Source organism: Nothobranchius furzeri, chromosome 1, assembly GCF_043380555.1.
Source record: "Nothobranchius furzeri strain GRZ-AD chromosome 1, NfurGRZ-RIMD1, whole genome shotgun sequence".
Classification (NCBI taxonomy): domain Eukaryota; kingdom Metazoa; phylum Chordata; class Actinopteri; order Cyprinodontiformes; family Nothobranchiidae; genus Nothobranchius; species Nothobranchius furzeri.
Genome location: NC_091741.1, coordinates 95,977,619 through 96,003,496, shown reverse-complemented (window position 1 = coordinate 96,003,496; position 25,878 = coordinate 95,977,619). Strand labels below are relative to the sequence as shown.

The following is a 25,878-nucleotide window of genomic DNA, read 5'->3' as shown; positions in this document are numbered from 1 at the left end:
ACAATATTAGTTACACTGTAAAAATTATTGACAACAATTACAAATCTTTATCATACAATCCTGGAGATTAGTACCATCGTTGCTGTTATGCGTTATCACTTAATACTTTTATATGAGAGACTCTGCACTTTTCTGTACAACGCTGGCAGTGAGAGAGGATGTGGGAGGAAAAAAATACTCTTAGCGACACGTTTGCATGACGAACGGATCCCGACTGCTGTCAGTGCGGCGCTGATGCTTCACAAGACAAGAAGGGGCTGATGGAGCGTAAACCCAAACACATTCAATAATTTAGGTCTACTTTATGTACATCAGAGTCCGGTAAAGACAGACCGCCATGTGCATCTTTATTACACCAAAACAATGTACAAAACTATTGCAGTAGGAGCAGCTTTTTGTTACCCACGCTTGACATCTAGTTGCTACGGTAACGAATTGACCGACAGACCGAACACCCGTGTGTGTTGTAACCGGGCGCTGTGACGGTCAGGTGACTTTTGTTCAGACAGATTTAATTTTTCTCTCCCCAGACTTTATTTTTAAAACTCATCTAGTAAATAAAAAAAAATATAAGACAAAATATACAGTTCTGACAAAATTAAAACATAACTGATGCTGAAAACATTCTGAAATGCGCTTTTCTTCTTCTGTACACTGATGTCAGTCTGTGGGAGCAGATCGCTGAATGAACATACAGTAGCTAGCTTATGGTTTTCTTCACAGATCGCAGCAGGAGCCGTTTAGTGTGCTTTCCAGTTACCTGTACGCTCAGAATCCCCACTCCCGTCTTTGTGCTTTCAGCGCCTCTCCCACTCGTCCTGCTTCGGCCGACTCAGTAAGATGGACAAAAAAGACAAACGCGGTATAAATAGAACTGAACAGCGTTTCCTGCTTGTGAGAAAACAACAGAGACCAGGTCTAGGTTTGGTACATTCTACAAAGACGCATTTCCATCAGCATTACAGAAATGTTAAATCAGAGCAAACATAAAACAAAAGAAAGCACGAACCCCCGACAGCTTGTGTGATGATGGTTAAAGAAGATTCTGTCCTGGCACTTGTAAATGTAAATACTAGACTCTACCAAGGCCTATGGAGGGAGGCTAAAGCACGCAGCCTGAGTCACAGCTCCACACGTCCCTCTCCTGTCAGTCACGCCCACATTTATAAAGTCTATAATTATTATGTTGTCCAGGCATCTGATAGTGTTTCCATCAAGCTGAGATAACACCAGCACAAAGTTCATCCTCCATTCCTGGGCTCCCAGCTCCAAGTTCATGTGATGAAAGTCTGATTATGGACAACGATACTGTGATTATCAAACACTGGAGGTTCCGCGGTGAGCGCCACACTGAAGTAACACGCACCGACAGGCCTGACCCGATCCTGGTTCCCCCAGCTTTGGAAGATCATGGTTATGTTTTACTCTCGGCTCTATTCCAGTCTGTCAAAACAACCAGGGGTCTTCAGGCTTTGGGGCCGCTGGCCGAAGCAGGACGAGCCCTGCGGGGTGCAGCAGTGGTTCAGTCTGTGTGGGGCCGTGGTGGTTCCCTGTGGCGGCGCTGCTGCTACCTGGTGTGGACCAGCTCCTCTCTGAGCCAGCTGGGCAGCGGCTGGCCGATCCTGTAGAGCAGCTTGGACAGCTCAATGTTGTGATCCCTGTAGTACTCCCTGAGGAACTCCTGGGACTGAGAGGGGACAAGCAGGTGAGACAAAACCAAATGTGAGTAACTCAAACATTACAAAATAAACAATAATTGTATCAATTGCCATACCTCAGGGTTCATATCAGGGTACTTTCGTCCTTTACTCTTCCCTAAACACTTGGTCTTTCCTCCCTCCAGCAGCTGACACCAGAAGCCTTTTTTCGGGTCAAACCTGCTCAATAAAAACCAGAAACACCAAATTAGAAAGTTACATCTGAAGTTAACAACTACAAACGTCATTTCTTGTTTTGATCTCTATTTTCATCATGTCTGCTTTCACACTGCTAAGCTGAGAGTAAGGCTCAGCTCAAAATGAGTTTATTCTCATAAAATCATGGATCAGTGATTCAGATTTAAAGATACCTGAGCAGGTAAATATATCCCTGTTGTGTAAACACACCAACAAGGTTTGTATTCAAGGGTTTTCAATGAAGACTGCATGCATGAAAAAAATGTACATTTTTCTCATCTACATTTTGTATTTAAATATACTTAAAATAATCTAAATATATACAAACATAGGGTAACATCAGAGACTCACGCCAAGATCTTGTGGTAGTTGACGGCGTTGGGGAGGCCGAGAAACTTCTGGATTTTATCCATGATTGAAGCTGGCTCTGTTTTCAGCATCTGACCATCCAAAACTAGCAGCTGGGTCAGGAGAAAAAGACAAGGAGACGTCAGAGCTGGGCGTGTGAGTGTAAAAAATTTTCTCCAACATCCCTAATTACCTCCTTATAATATCAGGTAGATAATTAGCAAAGCAAAAAAATTGAACAAAACGGTAAAATTAATGAAAATATCTTTTTTTAATATATATATATATAACTTATCTGCATAAATATTTTATAAATAAGTGCCTGATTCTTTAATTTAAGTAGGAATATATATGTATATATGTATGAAAACACAACATGACATGAGACTAATACTTGTAAAACGTGTTTTAGTTCTGTTTGTCGGCTAAGAAGCACATTAATTAAACAAGAAACTTGAAGCCGCCATCATAATAAATCGGATCGACAGACTTTTTGTGTGATATGTTTGTCAGCCACTAGATGGTGTCATTGGATAAGAGAAATACTCTGGACAGATACTTTAAGGCTATTTAATGCTTCTACGTTGGTGTGGAGACACGCAACGCCATTATCCGTCCTCGCGAGGGCTCTCCAGAACGGATAATGGCGTGGCTTTAATGCTGATACGACTTTACAGATTATTTTAGTGAGGATGGTTTTCTGCTCACCATCCGACTCCATAAACCCCAACTAGGCCCGTATAACTGACGTTCTTCACGAGCACGCTGCTGCGTTCGTCCAGAGCCGACGCGGCTTGAAAACATACGTGTGCAGACACGACTGGACGCTAGAGAAAAAACCTCCATCATGTCAGCCATATACTGTGTATACCGTGCATTACTAGAGCCCGCTCTGAGTTTTGTCTCTAAACATTAATGGACTGTAGTTTACTGCAGCGGCTCATTAGGCAGCAGAATCCCACAAACTTCACAACCATCACCGGTAAAGTGTAAAAACCGCTGACAGAACTTCCAGGAGACTGTGAGTGTTGATGAACGGATCAATAAAACCCACTGGAGAATAAAATAACAAGCAGTCCCTCGCTCCCACCATTACATCATTGATTATTCCTGAAGGAGAACTCCAACATCAATCTTTCAGTGACTGTCGCTGTTTATGATTTCAATAGAGTTTCAACTCTGATTCTGCAAGATGTTGGAGAAGTTAGAAAACATAAGGAAAATCAGGTTTAATTCTTCTTGAATCAGAATTGTGTTTGGTAGCGACTGACCCAAACCTAAATGTTAAGCTTTCCTGTGAGGAAGACCTCGTTCACCAAGGTAAGCTGGATCCTAACTCCTCTAAGAGGAACACAAAAGCTTCCTTTACACAAACTCCCACAAGGGAGGACTTCTTGGTTTGATTTTCCTCAGCTTTGAGGAGAATTACAGGATGGAGTTTGCTTTCGTAAATAAAAGGTTTGCTGACTGATCGACCACATAAACTACCTGGCTGGAGTGGTAGAAACTGAGCCAGCGCTCCAGGTGGATGGCGTACCATCCTGGTACCAGGCAGCGATTCTGAAGAACCCGTAATTTGACTGAAGCGTCACGGCCTGCGGTGATGACTTCATGGAAGGAGTATTTGAGTGCCACCGGGTCATCATGGGCTCTTTGGTGCTGAGGGAAGACAAGGAGCAGAGACAGGTCAGGGACTTTAGTTTAAAAAGAGCAGCTGTGGATGTCTGTGATGCTGGGACGGACCTGGTACCACGAGTACGCTCTATCGGCTGGGTTGATGAAGATGGTGATGATCTTCGCTTTGGGAAGAAGAGATGCAGCCCTCTGAGCCGCCACCTCAGAGTCAAAGTAGTTAGCGCTCTTCTCAAAGTAGTAGTCTGAACTGGTGTTGGAGGGCAGAGGGAAGTAGTCCATGTACCTAAAACAAACACACACACACACACACACACACACACACACAAGTATTTACATCAGTACAAACAAATAAATAACCACCTTCTGCACAGCCGTTTTAGTGACCGCTACAAGTGAAACTTGTAAACTTCCCTAAAAACTCAATACCTTTCATTTGCTCACGTTTCCAATAAAGCTTCTCAGATGAGAAGTGAAATGTTTTCAGATAATGAGACAAAATCCTGGTCTCCTAAAAAATAAAAACCCTCTAACTCGAGATTGGTTTGCATTAAAGGTGTGGTTCATTAATTTATCTGATACATTTGCACATCCCTAGTAAATGATAAATGAGCCGCACTTGCACAGCACCTTTCAGAGTCAGAGGACTCCAAAGCGCTTTACACTACAGCGCATCATTCACCCATTCACACACACACACATTCACACGCTTGTGGGGATGAGCTACGATGTAGCCACAGCTGCCCCTAGGTGCACTGACAGAGGAAAGGCTGCGGAGCACTGGTCGCCACTGGTCCCTCCAACCACCACCACCAGCAGGAAAGGTGGGCCAAGTGTCTTGCCCAAGGACACAACAACAGCATTCTCTGGCAGGAACTGGGATCGATCCTACAACCCTCCAAGTACTGGACAACCGGCTTTACCTCCTGAGCTACTGTTGCCCCGCTCTAGTAGGAATTAATGGATTGTAAGTTCTACTGTGGGGAAAAAAAGCTCTGGTGCACCTGTTTCAGGAACTAGAAGTGAGCCATATCAGAGGAGAGCTGTTAGACGCAGGATTTGGAGTCTAGTTTCCTGATATTTGGACATCTCGCCTTTGATTGGCTAAAAGCAACGGGACTCCACCACTGCTTTGCAACGTGGATGATTTAGCTCCATAAATAACACAAGCCTGGAGGAGCTTGTGCTGTGTGGTGGAGTTTCTAATGCTAACGGTTAGCTTCTACTAGCCAAGACGTTCTCTGCCGTTTCCTGGACGCTAAGCAAACAACAGGCTTCCCCATCACAAGTCATGATGGGTGAATGTTAAGTGACAGTGTGACGGAGATCTGTCAGACTTTTTCTGATCCTAGACTTTCACTGTCTATTTTCTACCAGAAGTTAATGCAGGAGATAGGTGTAGGAGACTATTTCATGTTCAGTCTGCATGTTAAACTCAAGAGTTACTGATTATAATCAGAAATATTCATTAAAAAAGGATTTTTCAGTGAACCACATCTTTAAAGTCCCTTTGAATGAGTTAGAGTGACAGGTATTTCTAAAGCACATCTACTCTAAATGAACTGCAGCTGTTGGTCTCGCTGGCAGAAATGCAGCAGATCCCCTATTTTTGTCTCAACCAAACAACAGATCCACAAACACTTCAACTGCTTTGTTAAATGCTTCAGTGTTGATAAGACCACCTTCAACACAGAATAAATAAACCTTTAGATAAAAAATAAGGAACTTTAAATTACAATGAGTCAAACTGCATAAACCAAAAGAGAGAACAGTCACTGACCCTGATGGGGCTGTTTAGACACATGTTAGGAGCATTAGCAGGTACAACCGAGGCACCAGGGTGACTTTGGTCTTACCAGTCGATGCCTCTGTGATAGTTGTGTCCATTGAAGAACTGGATCTCCTCAAACGTCTCCTTACTTGGGTAGTTACTGGTCAGATCAGGGTGCATACCAAGAAACAAGTAGAGAGCTGTTGTTCCTGTAGGGGGAGGGAAAAGAGAAGTGGGATCAGCAACAGGACGAGCAGCAATGAAGACATGTAGGAAAACGTTCCAGTAAACACAAAAGTAAAAAGTTCTGTTCAGAACTAAGAGACACCATTTATGGAGCTAAACGATGATCATCATCATTCCTGACTCTGTCCAGCAGAGGGGGTGAAAGAACCGTGTCTCACCTGTCTTCTGGGGTCCAATGACGAGCAGTTTGGGGAAACGGTCACACGTTTTCTCTTTGGACCAGATGTCCTTGTGTCTTTTGTCCTCACAAGGATCCTGCAGTCCCCCAGAAGGACACAAACAGCGTTTAATGAGTTCCTCAGAAACTCAACGGGTCAGATTCAGAGTAATCAGAGACGGGAGTCTGACCTGCCACAGCGGGTCTCTCTCAGAGGGGAACAGGCTGAAGTACTTCTGGGCCAGCTGGATCGGAGGCAGGGTCTGCATCTTCAAGTTGGTCCAGGTCTTCACAAACATCACCAGGCTTTTGAAGGTGTACAGGCCCAGCCGGTCGTTCCCGTAGTTGGACAGGTGCGTCATGAAAATACTGATCTGTGGTTGGAAATGGAGCAGAATGTCATTTACTTACGCTCACATCTGGGAAGAAAACGGATCTAACGTGTCAAATTAAGGTTAGCGTGTAATATTCCCTAACAAGCTGGTTTAAAATCCATACGCTGATGTTAAATGAACTTTATTTAAAGCTTTCAGACAACAGAATAAGAACAAGCAGGCAGCCCCTCAATAATAAGACCAGTTATTTATCTGCAGAGACGATAATGGAGATAACCTTTTGTATAAAAGCAAACTGAACTGTGTCGACACACACACACAAACACACACACACACACACACACACACACACACACACACACACACACACACACACACACACACACACACACACACACACACACACACACACACACACACACACACAAACACACACACACACACACACACACACACACACACACAGTCTTTTGGCTCCATTAACAGAAGCTTTTACATTAATGCAACAACAGAACGCGAGATGCAAACATGGCAGCGTGAGTCACCGCCGAGTCTTTGTCCTGCACCTTGTTTAAATTCCAATTTGTACCATTAGCTAAATGGGATTCAAAGTACGGGAGACAAAAGCTGTGCTGTGTGGGTGAGGAAGTGACTCACGGGGTTCAGCAGAACAGTGAGGAAGAGCTCCCCCCCATTGATGAGCTTGTCCAGTTCGTTGGGACTGCCCGGGTAGTCTTTATAGAAGATGGTGTGTGTGAAAAGACCACATGTCTGCCTGGGTAATACCTGCAACCAGAGGGCACACGGTCAACCACACACACACACACACACACACCGAGACAAACAGAACATCAGCCCTCCACAGAGAGCAGAGCGGAGCCGTCGGTCCTCCAGGCGCTTAACCCACACATTGTTTGTTCACAATAATATTCTTATTATTCAGCTCATCTAGCCGCGGCAAACTCGTCGTCACTCCGAGTCTATATGGAAATTCATGGAAATGTTTGGAGTGTCTGGGGAGCTGAATATCAATCATCAGTAAGCAGCGAGCGCTGTCCGTTCAGACGGCCGCATCTCAAGGACGAGAACAGAGCTCTGGGTCCTGGCGAGCTGACCCGACACAACAAAGAAACCGGACCGAGGCGGCGCCGGTCTTATCAGCTCGGAAGGTCAGCCTGGTAGTGAAACAAACACCTTTTTATTAGCATTTGTCTTTATTATCTTTTTGAACTACTCGAATGTATTCAGATTTATTTTGCCCTCGTTACTCAGATGAGGCGACGCCTGTGAAGATGAATAAAGTTTCTTTGTGTGCTGACATTTCGGAGATCGACTATGTGCAGGAGCTTTTTCTTCAGCGAGGCCAAAATGCCAGGTTTTGTTTTTCTGCCCGTTTGGCAGCAGCACTCAGACAGGTGTCTCATTTTCAGCATGGGTCCTCTCCACTGCTAATCCTCTCACAGCCGACCGAGGTCAGATGACTTCTTCCACACCAGCTTCTTCATAATCCAAACTTTCATAAACTTTAATATTAAAGTTTCTCGTTATTTGGACCATTTTGGATGTCCAAGTGCAAAACTTTACAATCAAATGAAATAAAATAAGAAAATAAACAAAGTGCAGAACAGAAAACACTTCAGAACAACAAAAAACAAAGAGTCTGTGCCTGAGTTTCAGACTAAGACCCTCTTTTGTTGAGAAATGATAAAACTAAGTTTTGGTCGAATATTGAAAACAGCATGATGCAAAATCTAAAACAAGATCCTAGAATAAATCTAACTATGGGGAGACAACTTCCCAGACACTGCCTCATCAACATTTAACCCTTGACCCCCATGGTGATGTTTCACATAATCCTGACTATATAACAAACAGGTTTGTTGATATTCCTTATTTATTCAGCAGCAACGCAGGGCCGATTAAATCTGTTTTATTTCTCCCAAATGTCACTTTTCTGTTTTTATTTTTCATATTTCTGCATTTCCACATGTAGAAAACCTAAAATGTGCATAATTATAAAGGGAATGAATAATAATATAACTCAATAGCCACAGAAATCCAGATGTAATGCCTTATGATGGGATTCTGAGGACACAGAGTGCTTTTGCAAGACCATTAAAATATTTTACTATTTTCTAAAGGATAAAACAGATTATTTGGGTGTTACTGCAGTGTTTAGCAGTCTGGGTTTTTGAAAGCACAACTGAGCGAGGAGAGATGAAGCGAGACGAGTGGCTGAGAGAAGGTGGTGAACGGCGTTTATCACAGGAATCCAACAAAGGTCATAGAAACTGGACAGGTGGACTTGACTTGATGATGTTGTCCCTCACGACTAGCCATTAGCTATAGCTATTAGCTATAACCATTAAATGTTTGCTAAGAATGATTAGATGTGGCGACCATCTTGAATAGGACTGACGTAAGTGAATACGTTTGAGATCTAGTGGTTTATGAGATATTCTGCTAACAGGCAAGGTGACAATAAGGCTACAACATAAATTAAGTGATGTTTATTAAAATTTAGATAAATGGTCTGATAATTTAATTAGTCTGTTTTGAATGGAAAAGAAAACCCTGATCTGGAGGGAACAGGTTGTGACAGTAGAACAGGAAACATCAGGCACTCACAGTGAAAAGCTAAATAAAACAACAAGCAGAGGAAATGAGAGAAAAGAACGCAGCAGGCTTACGCTGATGCCGCTGTGGATGAAGCCTCGTCTGAAGCGAGCGGGCTTCAGGTGTGGATACTCCTCTGTGCTGGTCACCTTGATGCTCCACACCTTCTTCCAGGCATCGTACAGCTGCAGGTGCACCGGGTAGACCCCGGAGTGGTGAGGAGCCACAGCGTAGCCCATGTTGGTGGGGATCCCTTGTTCCTGGAGCAGAAACGACACCAGTCAGACGAGAGAGCAGAACGCCGTTAGAATGATTCGCCCACATCTGCTAGAGTGTTAAAATTAGGTCCTTGTTCCTCGGCTGGGTTCACGACATGCGAACAAGCACAAGAGGTTCGTTGGGAAAAAACACAATGAATCATTTCATCCTAATGAGTTTCATCTAAATGGAACAAAAATTTAAAGATCACCAGAAGTGTTCAGGATTCTCTAAGTGTAACGTCGTAAAATAAACTAGTTTCTACCCATAATCCTCTGATGTGATCAGTATCGCTGCACAGAAAGGTTTCACATCACTCACTAGAACTTCATTTTTGACTGCTTGTGTCTTAAAGGTTATAAATGATGATTAATTTAGTCCCTTTGCTTCTGCGTGTTTTAATAAACACACATTTGTCCAACGTTCCTAAAAAAAAAGAGTCACTTCCTCCTAAAGAACACCCCACTTGTGAACCACCTGACATTCCTCATTAGCAGACTTTTATTCTTCCACCCCATGATATTCCTTTCCAATACATTTGCATAATTTCGGATTCGTGGCGACTCTACAACACTTCAAACGCACAATAAGTAGCTGCTCTGCACTTTAAGAATATTGACCAATCAGCAGAGCTTTTCAAGAGGAGGGTATTAAAGAGAAGACAAAAGCTACTTCTGCATGTACCAATGATACGGAGCAGTTCATTTTTCTCTCAACATAAAACCACGTTATTAAAATGATGAAATAAACTCAACTTTAAGAGCCTGAATGCAATAACAGTAGCTGCTTGATTCCTAAAGCCATTACACACAACAATATAGATCAGGTGTTAAAGCTTCTGCACAAAACAACTCATTAACTAACCGGTTTCAGATACTTCTCATGCTGTAGTGGCAAAACTGATTATTGTTTCAATTAGCTGCATCTGGGACTGGGCAATGTGGTCTAAAATCAATATTGCGATATATTGAGGATTTCACCTCGAGTATCGATGTATTTCCCAGCCCTAGCTGCACCAAAAGCTTCGGGGAACCCAGACATTTGTATCAACGGCTCCTCGCGGCTTCATTCAGACCCGCTTGTGAAAGTGCAGAGGAGAACGTGTGTGTGTGTTGATGCACAGTAAGTGAAGTGAGACTTATCACCAAAGTCCTCAAAGTCTCACCGTTTCCTCACAACAACACGTTTCATCCCCACAGCTTTTGGATCTGTAAATCCTACTAATGATGGAAGCAGCTTAAAATGTTACTTTTCTACAAGCTAAAGTTTGTATAAACTCTGCAGGTCTACACACACACACGCACGCACGCACGCGCGCACACACACACACACAGAAACATGGTTGTGTAATGTCGGCATGTTGGTTTATCATGGAAAGGTTATTAAATACACCGTTCTAAAAAATAAATAACAGCATGAAGACTAGAGAGTAAGATGTTTATGGTCAAAAGAAATAATTAGCTTCTCTGAAAATCCAGCATTTTGATGCCAAAGAAGGTGGGTTCTTGGATTAGACTGAGCAAAAATGGGATTCTAGAAGTCTAACCTGGGACTAGTGAATCTGTTTTTGGTGCATTTCTGGTCAAAAAAAACTTTTTTTTTGGCTTTAGATTCTCTATTGGTACTTGACTTTTTGTTCACAAGTTTAAGCCTAGTACATATACATATGTATATATATATATATATATATATACATATACATACACACACATATAAATTATATATATATATACATATACATACACACACATATAAATTATATATATATATATATACATATACATACATATATATATATATATATACATGTATGTATATACACATACACACACACACATATAAATTATATATATATATATACATATACATACATATATATATATATATGTATATATATATATATATATATACACATATACATACATGTATATATATATATATATATATATATATATATACATATATACATATATACATATATATATATATATATATATATATATATATATATACATATATACATATATATATATATATATACATATATATATATATATATATATATATATATACATATATACATATATATATATATATATATATAATTTATGTGTGTGTGTGTGTGTGTGTGTGTGTGTGTGTGGGTTGTTTAGTTAACCCATTAGTGCCTGAACTATAACATAATAAAAGTTTTTAAACTGAACAATTTTTTTGTTTAATTTTAATAAAACTACTATATTTAAACAGTTTCTTTTATCATGTAATTATATAGTATAACTAGGGCTGGGGGTAAACGATTATTTTTAAAACGATTATTCTGACGATTATTTTATCGAATAGTCGACTATTCTAATGACTATTTAGAAAATTAATCTAATGATTATTTTTATATTGCACAATTAACAAAAACCAGAAAATCTCAAATAAATTCCTCAAAAAAATTGATAAATTCTTACTGTAAGAGAATAAACACTACAGGCCTTCCATTTTGTATAACACTGCTTTTATTGTGTTGCGGTTGGTTATGTTCTGGTGACGTGTAGAACTTGGGAGTGCAGGCTGCTGCCTGAGAGGTGGTAGAAGATAAAGTGTCTCCATGCTGCTTTGTTTTGGTCACTTATGTGCGTGAGGCGAGTGGTCTTACGGGTTAAACCAAACTCAGGTGATATTTTACACTAAACCGAAAACCCACAACACTCTAAATGTAATAAAAGGGAGATCTACACCACAAAAAAGATGAACTCTAAACCAAAACGTAACAGCTTATCCCAACGCAAGAAGCTGTTAGCGAAGATGCTAACAGTAGCTTTACCAACGTTACGTTCAAGTTACCAAGTTTAAATAAACCAAAAACACCCAGCAGCAAACAGACCAGCACGGAGGAGAGACTGCTACCACCAAAACAGCTCTCCTAATGTCTGAAAGAAGCTCCTTAATGAAGGGAGAAGCGCTCCCGGTGATTTTCTTCATCTGCGATAGACACGAAGCAGCGCATCTGATCCCGGAAGTTGTTGTCCGTTGCCGGGAGACGAAGGGGCAAAACAGGAAAATAATCTAGTAGTGGACGGACATTGTTCCGGGTCTTCGGTATTTGGCGGAGATGTTAGTGAAGGTGGAGAAGAGGGCGAACTAGAGGAAAAATAGGCAGATTCCTCTTCTATTTACAAACTCCTGTGGATGCAACAAGTGGGCGCGGTGCGTCGACTTCCGGATCTGACGTCGACAAATTTTTAGAATCGAGCCGTCGACTTCGTCGAGGCTTCGCTACTGCCCTAAGTATAACAGTAATAAAGGCAGAGAATGAGCCTTAGCCACATGTAGACCATCCACCAGAGGGCAGCAGAGACGTGCAGGACTGGTTATGGCTGGTTTGTGATGAAGGTACTAGTCCTGATACTCTATCTGGATGCTTTAGGGCCACAAACAGACTGATGCTAATTTGCTACAACAGTGGTTAATGCCACCATGGTCTGCTGGATTTGCTGAATCGCCTGATGAGTCAGATTACATTACAGATCTATTTTATGGGGACTACTTGTACCGCACTGAAACCAAAAACAAACTTGTTATCAGAACAAAGCAGAGACAGACAATCAGGTACTGTTAAAGCAAACAAAAGCACTTGAAGGACTATGAATTAAATAACTATCTGCTGTATTTGAATCATAATAAGGTCAAGTTGAACCAGGATTTTTTAATGAAAGCCTGAAAAACTACCCCCCAGAAAAGAGAGGCATGTTGTCTAAAACCTCCAGCACAAAGACACAAACGAGGACGACTCAGATCCTGCTGTTCAGTCAAAGCTGTGACTTGACCTTTGCCCCCTGGATGACTCACCATGGCAAATTTCTTGTTGAGCAGCATCTGCTCGGCTAGCACAGACTGGTTGTGGAATAAATGGGGCTGCATGTGGCTCCACATGTGAGGAAACCACCAGAAGTCCTTCACGTGGGAAAGCAGCAGGTCATCTCCCAGGTCCTCGTCGTCAGATCCTAAAAACCACACGGTGGGTGGAGGAAGGATGGAGGGAAAAGTAGGGAGGTCGACAGTGGGAAACAGGGAATGGGCGAGAGATTTGGGGGGAAATTGAAATGATAAAATGGAGAAAGAGGAGATGAGGGTAAAATGTGACCAGTGAGGAGAAAAATAAGGGAATGAAAATCCGTGAAGAGCGAAAGTTCAAACATAAAAGCATGTGAGACATGAGCCACGGTAAAGGCATGACAGATAATAAAGGCAGCAGAGAAATATAGTTGAAAAAACATCTTTAGCTTTTAGCTTGTGTTCGTCTGTCTGCGTGAGGAGCTGGAGCTGCATCTTACCAGCGTGAAAGAATTTCCCTGAGAAGCCCAGATTGAAGGTGAAGTTGGGCACATGGGTGCGCAGCTCCCTCTGTGTCTCCAGCAGGGCCTGTAACCGTGGGAGGAAAGAAGAATTAGTCAACAGACGACGGGCTCAAACTGCTGCATGAGCGCGTTAATGAGGAACGCGTCAACAGAGCCGCTCGCGTGCCCACATACATCTTTAATTTAGCAACTTTCTCTCGGTAAACATCCAACAGTGGCTCCCAGCAGCCTCGCTCCTCTCCTCCATTCTGTTTGATATTTTGCTTGCCTCTGATTTGGGCGTGTCTGATTTGATCTCCGTGCTGGATGAGACTGCACGAACACACACCCCTTCACAGTCACATTTCTCCATCTTGTCACGACGCAATTTGTTTCTAAAGGCTCACCGTAGCGCCACTGAGGAGGCCTTGTTGCCGCTACCAGAACTTTTTCCTCCCCCTCGTTTGTGCTCTGAGGGGACGAAAGCGCGCAGCTTTTCAACATCCTTTGTCTGTCTCTGAGCCCCTAAAATATTCACTGCTGTACAGTTTTGGTGACGTGTGAGCGGTTGGGCCTGTCGGCTTTGCGCAGCCTACTGGGACGAATACATTGGGAAGGAAAAAGACGAGCGAGAAGAAGAAGTTTCTGTGTGACTGGCAGAGAGTATCGTGCTACGTGTGCAGCCATCTGGCTGCTGATCAAACAGGAAGAGGTTTTATTAGCTCTAGAAGACATGCACCGACTCACCTTTACGTCAGGCACTTTCATACGGGTTCCCTCTTTGCCCACAAAGATGTCATCTATATCCACGAGGATGTAGCGCTCCAGAGACAGTGACAGCTTCTTCCCCGTCAGAAAGGCCACGGCGTCCACAAACACCAGCTTGTGAAGCCAAAAGTTGAGATTGTTGCCAAACAGAACCCTCTGGATACCATCGTGAAGCCCCAGGTCCTGCACCACCGACGGGAGCATGGCGGCGTGCTGCCCCATCGACGCAAGGCTCTCCGCTGATTGGGTCTTTGCCATCAACACGGGCTCGTATGTCGAGTGGTTGGACTGAAAAACGGTCCAGTCGTCCCCGGGGAGAGGACCCGGCAGGGCCTGGCCTGCTCGAGTGATGAAGAGGAGTGGGGACTTGGGGTTGACCATGCAGTCCTTCAGGCCCAAGTTAGAGTGAAGAAAGAGGGGGAAGCCTTTGAGCTGCGCGCTGAGCAGACTGTTTTCATTGGCCTGATCAACACAGAGACACAGATTCATTATACACCGAGCTGATGAGGACAGAAATTTGCTGGGTAAAATTTCCAAATTTCTCCAGTCATGTGTGAAATAAGGAATGTCAGGCTTGCTGAAACGTGAAGGCATGAGGGAGCTCCAACCTGCTACGCTCAATCTGCTGTGCAACAAGTCTGCAGTCAACTGAAAAAACCTCCTGCTGTTTGGAGACTGAAGGTTCAGTCAGAAACTCGGCAGCAAATCCCGTCATTCTCAGAGTCCTATTTTCTCTTTACAGATCATCTCTGTCTCAGAATCTCACCTGTGTGTGTGATTGTTTACAGCAGCATCATAAACACTGACAAGCGGGGTGTGTGTGTGTGTGGGCACGAGCATCTCAAGTCATTGATGCTTGGATGACACACTGGAAAAATGGTGAATCTATTTTATTTTTAAGAAAACTAACATTTGAAAATAAAAATTCATTCATTCATTAAAATAACAGTTCATTCCAACGTCTCAACGTGCTGTTAGTTTATTCCCACACTGCTTAGAGTGAGTGCAGATATAATTACCTCTAGAACAAACCTATTCTGGTGTAACTGTTGTTTTCTTTAATCATAAAAGTTAAATTCCAGAAACGGTAAAACTAATCAGTCTCCTTTTATTTCCAACAAACCAGACATCCATTCTTTACCATTTGCTACACCTGAATATTTTTACATTCAATTTGTCTGCTTGAAATTACTAAGACATTAAGATTTATAATAAAATTACTCACAGGGTGATGTTTACATTTTTTTGTTAAGCAAATGGTAAAAATACCTTAAAATGAAATTATTTAAAATAGTTTATGGAAAAATCTCTAGAGGTCAATGGATGTGGTTTTATAGTCGATGCAAACCAAGAAATAGCAGTCGATGGGTGACTCAAAAAAACTATTTCTAAAAAAAGAAGATTGTTTTCACTAAATGGTGCGCTGCAGAGATTGGGCTGAAGCAGCTGCTACATCCTCCTTTTCCTTCCTGGTAATTGGCTGAACATTCCCAGGCACAGAGCCCCCATCAGATTATTTAAAACATAACAAATATCAGCCAATTAACTGGCTGGATGATTAACTGATTGTTTCCTGTAGTAGAGGCGATCCGATGTTTTACTTTTACAATTAAGGCCGCTCAGAATAACAAGAACACACGACTGGGCTGGAATCTTATTAGGCCCGAGCAGCGAAAGCACTGCGAAGGCCTCTTGTTTTTGCTCTGTTTATTATTCTTAGCCCACTTTGAATGGTTTTTTGGGGACCTTATCATACCCCAAAACTCAAAATATTTTGCAAACTTGTCAGGCTTGGTGAAAAATTTGATATTTTAAAGGTCCCCAAAAAATCTCAAAGAAAATGGCTGAGTAGCGCTCCCTACAATGTGAAAAATACCCCCCCTCCATAAACCTTAGTTTATCGTACGGTTAAGAAATTTCGTACACTTGTAGTACTCAGCAGTCCGCAGAGAAAAGCCTCTTGCAACCATGGTCAACATCGAACAGGAAGTCGGCCATTTTGAGTTGAAATGGCGATTTTTACCCGTTTTGGCCGTTTTTAGGATCCGCTTCTGATTGATTTACTCGATCGTTTTTTGCATGATCGTCTCAAAATTTGTGGGAAATTGCTCAGAAAGGATGGACGATCAAATAGAAAAAATAAAACTGATTTTTCGTATATGCTGAGGGGCCAGGCCTCGAAGTTCGACTACTCGCCAAAAAAATATAAATGGCTATAACTTCATAACCGAATGGAATAGAGCAGGGTTTCCCCTACATAGGCGTAGCCATGGCGACCCGCAACGGCTGAAATCCCACCACCGTGCCTACAAGATCCCAAGTTATTTTTATTTTATTTTTTTTTGTGCTGTTTCTCGAAGAAGCAGCGGGAACTACTATGTTGTCGCTTGTGATCACAGCCGGCAGGCAGCAAGGAGGGGCAGGCAGGGCAAGGTGCAGTTACAGCATAAGTTACTGAGTTTAAAATTAGAAAGGTAGCAGTGGATATAATGCTTTTTGGTATACATGTTTCAATAGCGTTAAGTTAAACGAGTGTTGACGATCTTGCCAGGGTTTCCTCCAGTGCTTATTAGGCCAAGTTCTCCTCCCACCAGGCTAAGCATAACTTATTCATGTAAAATGTATTTATTTTTTCATGTCTGATTTTAACCGCATCTAATACTGTATTACTGTAATGCATGTAATACTGTATCTTGGAGCCAAGCACAAAGTCGCACAGGAGGTCAGCCATTTTGGTCCAAGTACTCAATTTAGTGGTTTTCGCACACGTCGTTTGGAGAGTGATGCCCCGTCGCCTTTTTCATCAATCGCCTTCAACTTCTGACAAAGGGGGAAAAAATTCAACCGTCGGATTTAAATAACTTGAAAGGTGTGGGCGTGGCTAAGCCTCAAACTTTGACCTTTCGCCATCACATTACTTGACTCCCATGTGCATGATCAGATCTATATCAAACTTTGTCTGTGTGATCACTGACCACATCTCAAGACAAGAACAATGTAGACAGCTGACATCAACACCCCCCCCCCCCCCCCCGGGCAATCAACACATGTATGTGCTCACTCGTTCAAATCACTTTAACTAATTAAAGAGCTTTCCAGGAATATTGGCCTAATCCATAGTCGTCGAGATAAGTTGTAAGCTTGAAACTTTGGCTGAGATTCAGGCTCTGGCACAGAAGGTTGATTCGATCAAGGAGAGAGTTGACTGATCAGCACAGATAGGAATAGATTGATAATGCCATTTTTGGACCTGGAGGGGTTGAAGACCAACAGAACTCTAAGGCAGAGAGGAAATTATCTCTGCCTGTACCCAAAATAATTCTTGCTATCTGAATCTGGTACACTTGAAGCCTGTGAGGCTAAAGTGAAAACTTCCCTCAGAAGAAATGTGGAATGCTGTTGTCGCTATGGAAACTCTTTCTCCCTATCCCAGCCTGGGCGGGACTGTGACCGGTGAAGGCCGTGGAACCGTCTCAAGGATTCAATGTGCTCTCTAAAGCCTGGTTTATGCTTCTCCGTCAGCTCCGCAAGGGACAGACACGCACGGATTGACGGAAGCGTTTTGCTCTTTTACTTCTCCGTCTCCTGGAGAGTGTTGCAAAGCAATTGCCCGGCAGGACAACAGAGGGCGTAGCGCTGTTCTGTGGTATCCTGTCATGTATCCGGTCCAAGATCGTGTGTTTATATTGTGTTTTTTGTGTTTATAAGAGACTTTTAACACGGACATATTTGTCTCTCATTCTCCCACCTCTTCATGCGCTCCCCACCTCTAAACCCACGTTTCCTGTCATTTCCATCCACAAATAAAATGCTTGCTGCGCATCTTTTCACTCCTCCAGTCACGGGAGGATGAAACGTTCATATTTTTAGAGTTTTTTCGCGAGGTATTCTTCAAGCTGCTCCGTGTCTGCCGCTAGTTATCCTCGGCTCTCTTTGCAATGGCGGCGCTGTAAACAACAGCGGCGTCCTGACCAATCACAAGCTTGCGTCATCCGTCTCGTTCGACGGATGTTTAAAAAAGTGGGCTCGACTCCGTACGTACTTGCGTGCCCTACGCAAGGACGGATAATGGCGTTGCGTGTCTCCGCACTGACGCAGACGGAGAAGCATAAATCAGGCTTTACCCATTATCCCCCCACCCCACCCCACCCCCACCCATCCAAACAGAGGTGATGAGCGCTGCTCTTGCAGCTGCACACTCTGAAGTGAGGAGAGTCCCAACCCTATCTCCCACCTAGTGGACACTTATGTTATGTATCGTGTGAAGTCTGTGTGCATATCTGTCTGAGGCGTTTTCTTGCATAGCAAAGCTACCCCCTCTGTCAGGGGTAACTCTGAAGTGCCCCCCCCCCCCGCCCACCCCCCCGACTCTATCTTCATATAAACCCTCTTGATCTATTACTGTAGCGCGGCTCGTGTTGCGAATGACCACAGTCATCAATTCTTGTCATGTGTCTATGTATGTATGTCTGATCTTGGAATTGTGTGTACTGAAACAATTGAATTTCCCTCTGGGATTAACTCATTCACTGCCAGCCGTTTCCTGATCACTAACGGCCTTCGCTGCCAACGTTTCTCACCTTTTTTACTGTTTTAAGAGTCACAGAACGTTGCACGCTAGGATTATGTCGATGCCAAAACAACCAAAACAAAGAGGAGACTCACCTCTTACATCAGGAAGAAGCCGCGTGTTTTGAGCGTTATCCGTTCTTTCATAATCCGTTGTCGAATTGTGATCGGCAGATGCTTTTCCGATTCGCGCCTCACTTTTTTTTACAGGAACGGCCCTAAACGATCTCCAAACACATGGATGTGTTGCTTCCTGATCATGTGATCTGTGACGTATGCGGATGAAGATCGGCTTCAGGGCTGAGATGTTTGTTCTCTCAGTGCGGGGGCTCGTTCCGATGCTCAAACAGTAAAAAAAAAAAAAAGAAGCAAATGACGACTTTAGTCGTCATTGGCAGTGAACGGTTGGATCTAAAATGACGACTTTAGTCGTCAATGGCAGTGAATGAGTTAATAAAGTTTTTTTTTATTTGAATTTGAACTGGGACAATTAAAATGTCTATTTGCTCAGGCTAGAGCTGGAAGATAAAAGATAGCAATATAAACTAGGGTTGTCACGGTAACCGGTGTAGCGGTAAACCCCGGTAAAAAAGTTGACAATAATAACCGTCTTGTTTTTTTTTTAAAAAATTATCTCGGTGGATTACTGTGGCTGCGGTGTAGGCGCGGTGACCCTTACCAGCCACCGTATCATCTGCTGAAGTTGCTGGTGGCACATGCACACTTTGTTGTTTACAACCAAAACTTTCTTGAAGCTAAAGCTGAAATAATGGCCAAAGGAGGAGACTGCAGCACGCAGGACATTTCACATTTATTATCCCTCAAAGAAGACAAAGTGGGAAATACGGGCATTTTTTGGATATTTGAAGAATGCAGAGACGGCTATCCTGTTTGCAGCACGTGCAGAAAAAGTGTCTGTGAAAGGCAGCAACGCTTCAAATATCATGACACATCTGCGTGACCATCACCCACAACTCTACAGTCAACGCAAGGCAAGCTAACGTTAGCGTTTTAGCTAAAATGCGTGATCCGAGGATTTGGGTTGAGGGAGAATGCAACGAGTCGCTATATAAAGCAGCCGCAACGCCGCTACCTGCATATAAACCGTGTCGCGGACACCCCCATGTTGAAATGACGCTATGCATTACGGGGCTCCCAGGGGCAGATTAGAGTTGGTCTCTCTCCGAGAATAATTATGAATTTAACAATGATTACTGCCTGATGACATTTTCCCACATCTGCAAAGCTCACTGGAAGAACACAAACCAAGGACAATATTTTCCTGATCTAGGGTTTATTACTCAAGTAAGGGTAAAAAGGTATCTGATTAGAAGGCTACTTGAGTACTGAGTATCATCTGATCTAATATTTTTAAAATGATGGCATCAAACAGACAAAAAATAAGAAGTTATGGGAAAATATTGGTATTTTAAAGACAAAAGGGGGAAAATGTAAACAAATAAACAACATAATTACAAAATAACAAATTGTAGGCAAAATTTAGACACAAACTGAGGACAATATTTTCCTGATATACAGGGTTTATTTAGTTTCCTGAAAATTTAACATGTTTAAAAAAATATCGCGAGAATACCAAAAACCGTGATCATTTTGGTCACAACAACCGTGAGGTTAAATTTTCACACCGTGACAACCCTAATATAAACAAAACCTTTCCTCGACAGACACAAGAACAGGTTGATAGAAACTATAAAGAACAGATGAACAGCCAACCACACTAAATGTTACTCATGGCACACGTGGCAGCCAGCCTGATGTGCTAACGGCTAATGTTTGTGTAGCTTTAGCCTCTTGCTGCAGGTAACTGGTAGGACATGACTGAAGAAAGAAAAAGCCAAGAGGGCATGGAAAATAACATCATTCACAATAAGTAACTGAAGACTTCAGTCGTGTGGACATATTCTGGATGGTCAACATCGTTTCTGCGCCACAGGTCTGACAAAGTCGGGTAAATCCACCGATCTGCTTTAGCAGCTGAACCAGCTCCACCTGTTGGAGCAGCAGGTGTAAGACTTGATGATCCCAAACCTGAGCCCTCACCAGCATCATGACTTATCACAGGAAACTGAAAACATAACGAACTCAAATCCTTTTCTTGAGCATAGACAATGACTAGTTTATAGTTTTAAATGTTTTCTTTGAAAGCTTATTACATTTTCACCGATTTAAAACACTGGTTTTGTTTTTTGATCATTATTTTCTGTGGCTTGTTCTTAAAGAGCAAGTCACCCCCTACCGGATTCTTACTCAACTCCCACTTCCTGTTTGAAAAATGCAACAAATGCTGTTGCCTAGCAGACTGAGAGGGCGGAGCCGCTAACAAATACACACACACACAAAGGCTCACAACGACATTGTGACATCATATGGTACCAGCTAACATTCCAGGGTACCTCTTAGCCAATAGTGATGGCAGATTTAAATTCTACTGCGGTGCAGAGTTTTTACCTGGCAACGGCACAACACTGACAATTTTAGGCAGAAAATTACAATTTTAACTAAAATGCACTAAAATGCAAAAATACTGACTACACGTGTCTGCAGCACGATTAGACATGCATTTATATAGTTTATCATAAAAAAAGGTTGATTTGGGGGTGACTTGCTCTTTAAAACAAGCAGAGAGATTTGAGAATTCATATTTCAATGTTTATTAAATAATCTCACATCAACAGAGGAACATTTCCATTTTCGTTCCGTTCTTCTCCAACGCTTGAATGTCTTAAACCTCACTTATGTATCAAAACAGTTGTATGTTTGTATAATAACGTTTGTAATAATGTTATATTATGTAAACTTTTGAAAATAGGTCTTCAAAAATACAAATAACCTGATATCTTCAAATCTCACCAAAAGCATTAACGATTTTCAAAATGGTGATTTGTTTTATATCAACTACTATGAAAATAACACAGTGATGGGAATGTCTCCATTAGGGCTGTCGCGGTAACCGCAAAAATGAAATATCGCGATATGAAGAAGCCCACCGCGCTGCATCATGGGCCACCGCGATTACTGAACTTGGTTCAACTCAATGATGCATGTTGAGAAGGATGGCTGCACTGGTATCAAAACGAAACGTTACTTCGCTCCTTTGGGAGCGCTTTGGTTTTCAGTACGTCAGCTGCTGCGCAGCCAGAGTCCTTGGCCGAGACGGAGCTGCCACCAGCGGCAAAAAATAAATAAATAATAAACGCTCGGAGACCTCCTGAAGTCCCGGACAAGCACTGCTTCTGCAACCGTCCCGAAGAGAGTTTGAGCCGAGCTGGAGCTCACTCGCTACCTGCAGGAGGAATGCATCCACCCTAAAGAAACCCCCCTGACATGGTGGAGCAACAACCGGGAGAGATTCCCTTTGCTCGCCAGAGTCGCACGCAAGTTGAGTTCGGAAGCGAGCGGGGCCGGACCGGAGCGGAGGGGAGCGGAGCGGAGGTAGTGGAATTTGGGGTAAGTGCAACGAGCGCACCATCCGAGAGGGTTTTCAGTGTTGCTGGAAATGTTGCCACCCCTCTCAGATCCTCTCTCAAACCGTATATGGTTATCATGCTGGTTTTTCTTGTAGGTAACAAGGACGTGACCGAGCTATAAATCACCGTCATTCGTGTGTGTGTGAAAGTGAAATGATAGTGTGCCCGCCCCCCGGCGCGCGCGCGCCCGGTACATGTAATTTTTTATGCTTGATTTTAAACAACTAAACAAAATGGGGACTTGTTTCTTATTTGTTAGATGCTGCAGCCAAATTTGCATTTAAAAGTTTCTCCTGAATTTTGTTGTTTTTAAGTTCAGTCGGACTCCAACTGTCGGACAAACAAACGTTACTGTGATCTGTGTTGTTACTGCCCTTTGATCTGCATTCAGTAAAGCGTTATAAAAGAAGGCACGGCAATTTTTAACCTTTTTTAAATGTGTAAACATTATGTTTAGATAGTACTGCAATAAAAAAAAGGACTGCAATAATATCGCACACCGCAATATTAAGCCACCCTGAATCACCGCAGGGGGAATTCCTCAACCGCGACAGCCTTAGTCTCCATATTGCCCAGCTTTAGTCCAGGCCACATATTGATCTACCATTGAGGCCATGATCCTCAGAACAATTTCCTAAAGATGTTTGATTGCTACAGATATACTAGGCAGCAGTGACTCAGTCGGTAGAGCGGGTTGTAGGATCAATCCCAGCTCCCTGCAGAGAATGCTGCGGTTGTGCTGTAAAGCGCCTTGGGGGGTTCTAGGGCTCTAGATGGTACTATATCAAATACTTCAATAGCTTCAGTCAGTACAGAATATATGTTGGAACGGCTGCTGGATAGGGAGTATTTTCTAATTTCTATTAATCATAATATTATAATTAGTTCTGAGGATGTTGTGCTGCCAACAGTGTGAAAGCCCCACAGCTCTGTCGTGTTTCAGAACCACCCTGATGCACAACCTCTGCTCTCCTCCTGACGGGCAGTGAATCCCACCAGGCCAACCTTCATCCGCACCACCCAGCACCTCTACAGCACCATCCAGGCCCTTCTATATTCTCTCCGTGGCTCAGATAGGGTGATTAAAATCATAAGACCTAAAAACTGGCCTTAAGCAGCCCCAGGCCCCCCGGGGACGAACAGAGGGAGTAGAGCAGCAGAGTAAGGGATATAAAGTGGAGGACTAAAAAAAGCTAGAGAATAAAAAGATGAGGCAGAGAAAACAAGAAATGGGAATTAAAGCGGAGTAGAGTTAAGGAGGCCAGATTGTTGAACAGAAGAAAAAAAAAGACATAAAAAGAACAGAAAAGAAACATATGTCAGTGCAAGGAAAGTGAGTGATATAGAACCAGGCAGGTCTCACCAGCTCTGTAAATCCCATCTCTTTAGGGATGGTGAAGCCAGATGGACAGGGCAGAAGGTGTGAGTGAGAGGAGGGGAGGGAGGGAGGTACAGGGAGTGTGTGTTGTTCTAACCTTGAAGAAGCCGATGATGCCCACTCCGTACTCCACACAGTATTTATCTAGCAGCTCCCGGTTCCAGGCGTCCAAGTTAACATACTTCAGAATGTTCTCATAAATCACAAGTGCAAAGCGACCTCGCTCCTTGTCCGTCAGGGTGGGCATGTCCCCCTTCCCAGGAGAGATCTCGGTCCGGTACTTGAACCGGCCAGACTCCAAGATGGCCACAATCTCCTGCCCCAGTTGAGAATATTGGCTTTCCACAAACACCAGAACCACAGGATCTGTCTTGGTCCCTCCGAGATCCAACCTGGAAACCCCTGGGACAGTTCGCACGGCCAACAGCCGCGACGGGGTGACCAAGTCTGGGGGAATTCCATCAGGTCCGGGCGAGATACCTGGTGGTGGCTCCGGCTCCCGTTTGACGCCATAGAGGAAGTAGGAGAAGATGAAGACGCTGACGGCGCAGAAGAGGAAGAGGAGGAGCAGGGAGGTCTGCAGAGGAAGGAGGCGGACCAGCCGGCGGAGGCGTGCCACGCATCCCAGCATCGTCTCTCGCCACACTGCTCCGCCCCACCGGCCCAGTGACACACCAAAGGGGCAGTCTCTCTCTCAGTGTGGGAGAAAAATAAAACACGAGTAAGTTACAACAAACTCACTGTGGCTACAGAGCTAAATTTCCTCTACGTAGCAGCTGCTGCAGCCACTGAATACAAAAGCAAGTCGGTGACGTTGGCGCTCCCTCATGCTGCAGTAGCGCTTATGTCACCATGGCAGAGAAATGGGGGGCCTTGGTCCGCTGGTACACACTCGTGGCTGTGAGCAAGGGCAGACAGGGTGAGTCACTGGGGAGCGAAGATGATGGACGACTCCATCACCTGTCCATCACGTAAATCTGCCAACCATATCCTGGCTAGAGTTCGCCCCACTCTTCTGGGTGGAGAACAATCCCTGGAGGAAGCCGAGGCCACGCAGGTCATCACAGCGACATTACTCCCTCAGGACGGAATCTGGCCAAACAGAAAGGAGAAGAACTTCAAATCCAACAGCTCTTACAGAACAGTTGTGGGAGATGCACACAAACAAGTTCACTTTAATGTAGCTTTGCATTCAGCTGTTCAGTGTAAGAGCTGCCAGTTACACACACGCACACGCACACGCACACACACAAGAAAAATCTCTGCTTATGCAGCCTCCACATTCAGCAGCAGAAATATGAGCGACAAAGCTGTAAGGCAAACTAATTGGTAAATCAGTCCAGTGGAACCAGTGTGACTGCACACGTGAAGCCATCACCCACGGGTACCTTTCCCTAAACCCTTCCCTGCACCGCGTCCAAAAAACAAACTGATGGAAGGGAAGCAATCCAGGAGCAGAGGCGTGGAGAACAGTGACAGACAGACCTGGAAAACAATGAGCCTCTACGCTTTGGAAAAAAACACACTTACTACACATTTCTATACTCTGCACACCTGAAACAATATCTCCGCCTTTTAGTCCATCCCCATCAAGCCAAGTGTGAACGGACCAGGATGCAGCAGGAGAATAGTGCGAACCTCACTCTTAGAAAAACATCTTTACTCCATTTGGAGAGCTGGAAAGAGGAATGAAAGCAGGCATCATTACCTTTGCATAGAAATCCTCTGACCATTAAGCTGGAGAGCTATTGCGGTGTACACTTCGCTTTATAAAGCCCTAGGTATCTCATTATAGCCTCATCCTTCTCAACTCAAAGGTCTTAAACACTGACCACCAAACTCATCAGCACTAACACAAATGGACTTAAATCAGATGGAATAAAGCAATCGGAGAGTTTATTAGTTATGCTGTAAAAACCAAAGTTTAATTAGAGGTGAGTAACATAAAATACAAGAGTGGCCATGACACGTTGGGCTTAAACACAATCCTTTGATCGCTAAAGTAATGATTCATGTAGGCACAGTGCGACATGGAGAGAAAAAATAATTATACAAATCGGTGCTCACACAGTATCCCTGTAATGTAATCAGA

The 25,878-nt window shown here is 43.4% G+C and overlaps 1 protein-coding gene across 1 annotated transcript; it reads right to left on the bottom strand.

Annotated features, from left to right (window-relative positions):
* Window positions 1–1,336: 1,336 nt before the first annotated feature.
* On the bottom strand, window positions 1,337–24,633 carry LOC107375739 (bifunctional heparan sulfate N-deacetylase/N-sulfotransferase 1). Its single transcript, XM_015944442.3, has 14 exons — window positions 23,884–24,633; window positions 14,331–14,813; window positions 13,581–13,668; window positions 13,096–13,250; window positions 9,075–9,260; window positions 7,042–7,170; window positions 6,241–6,423; window positions 6,051–6,147; window positions 5,732–5,855; window positions 3,987–4,161; window positions 3,732–3,902; window positions 2,247–2,356; window positions 1,775–1,877; window positions 1,337–1,687 (listed from the first exon to the last, which is right to left on the bottom strand). The coding sequence occupies exons 1-14, from the start codon at window positions 24,415–24,417 to the stop codon at window positions 1,568–1,570; spliced, it is 2,658 nt and encodes an 885-aa protein (XP_015799928.3). The 5' UTR covers window positions 24,418–24,633; the 3' UTR covers window positions 1,337–1,567.
* Window positions 24,634–25,878: the final 1,245 nt, after the last annotated feature.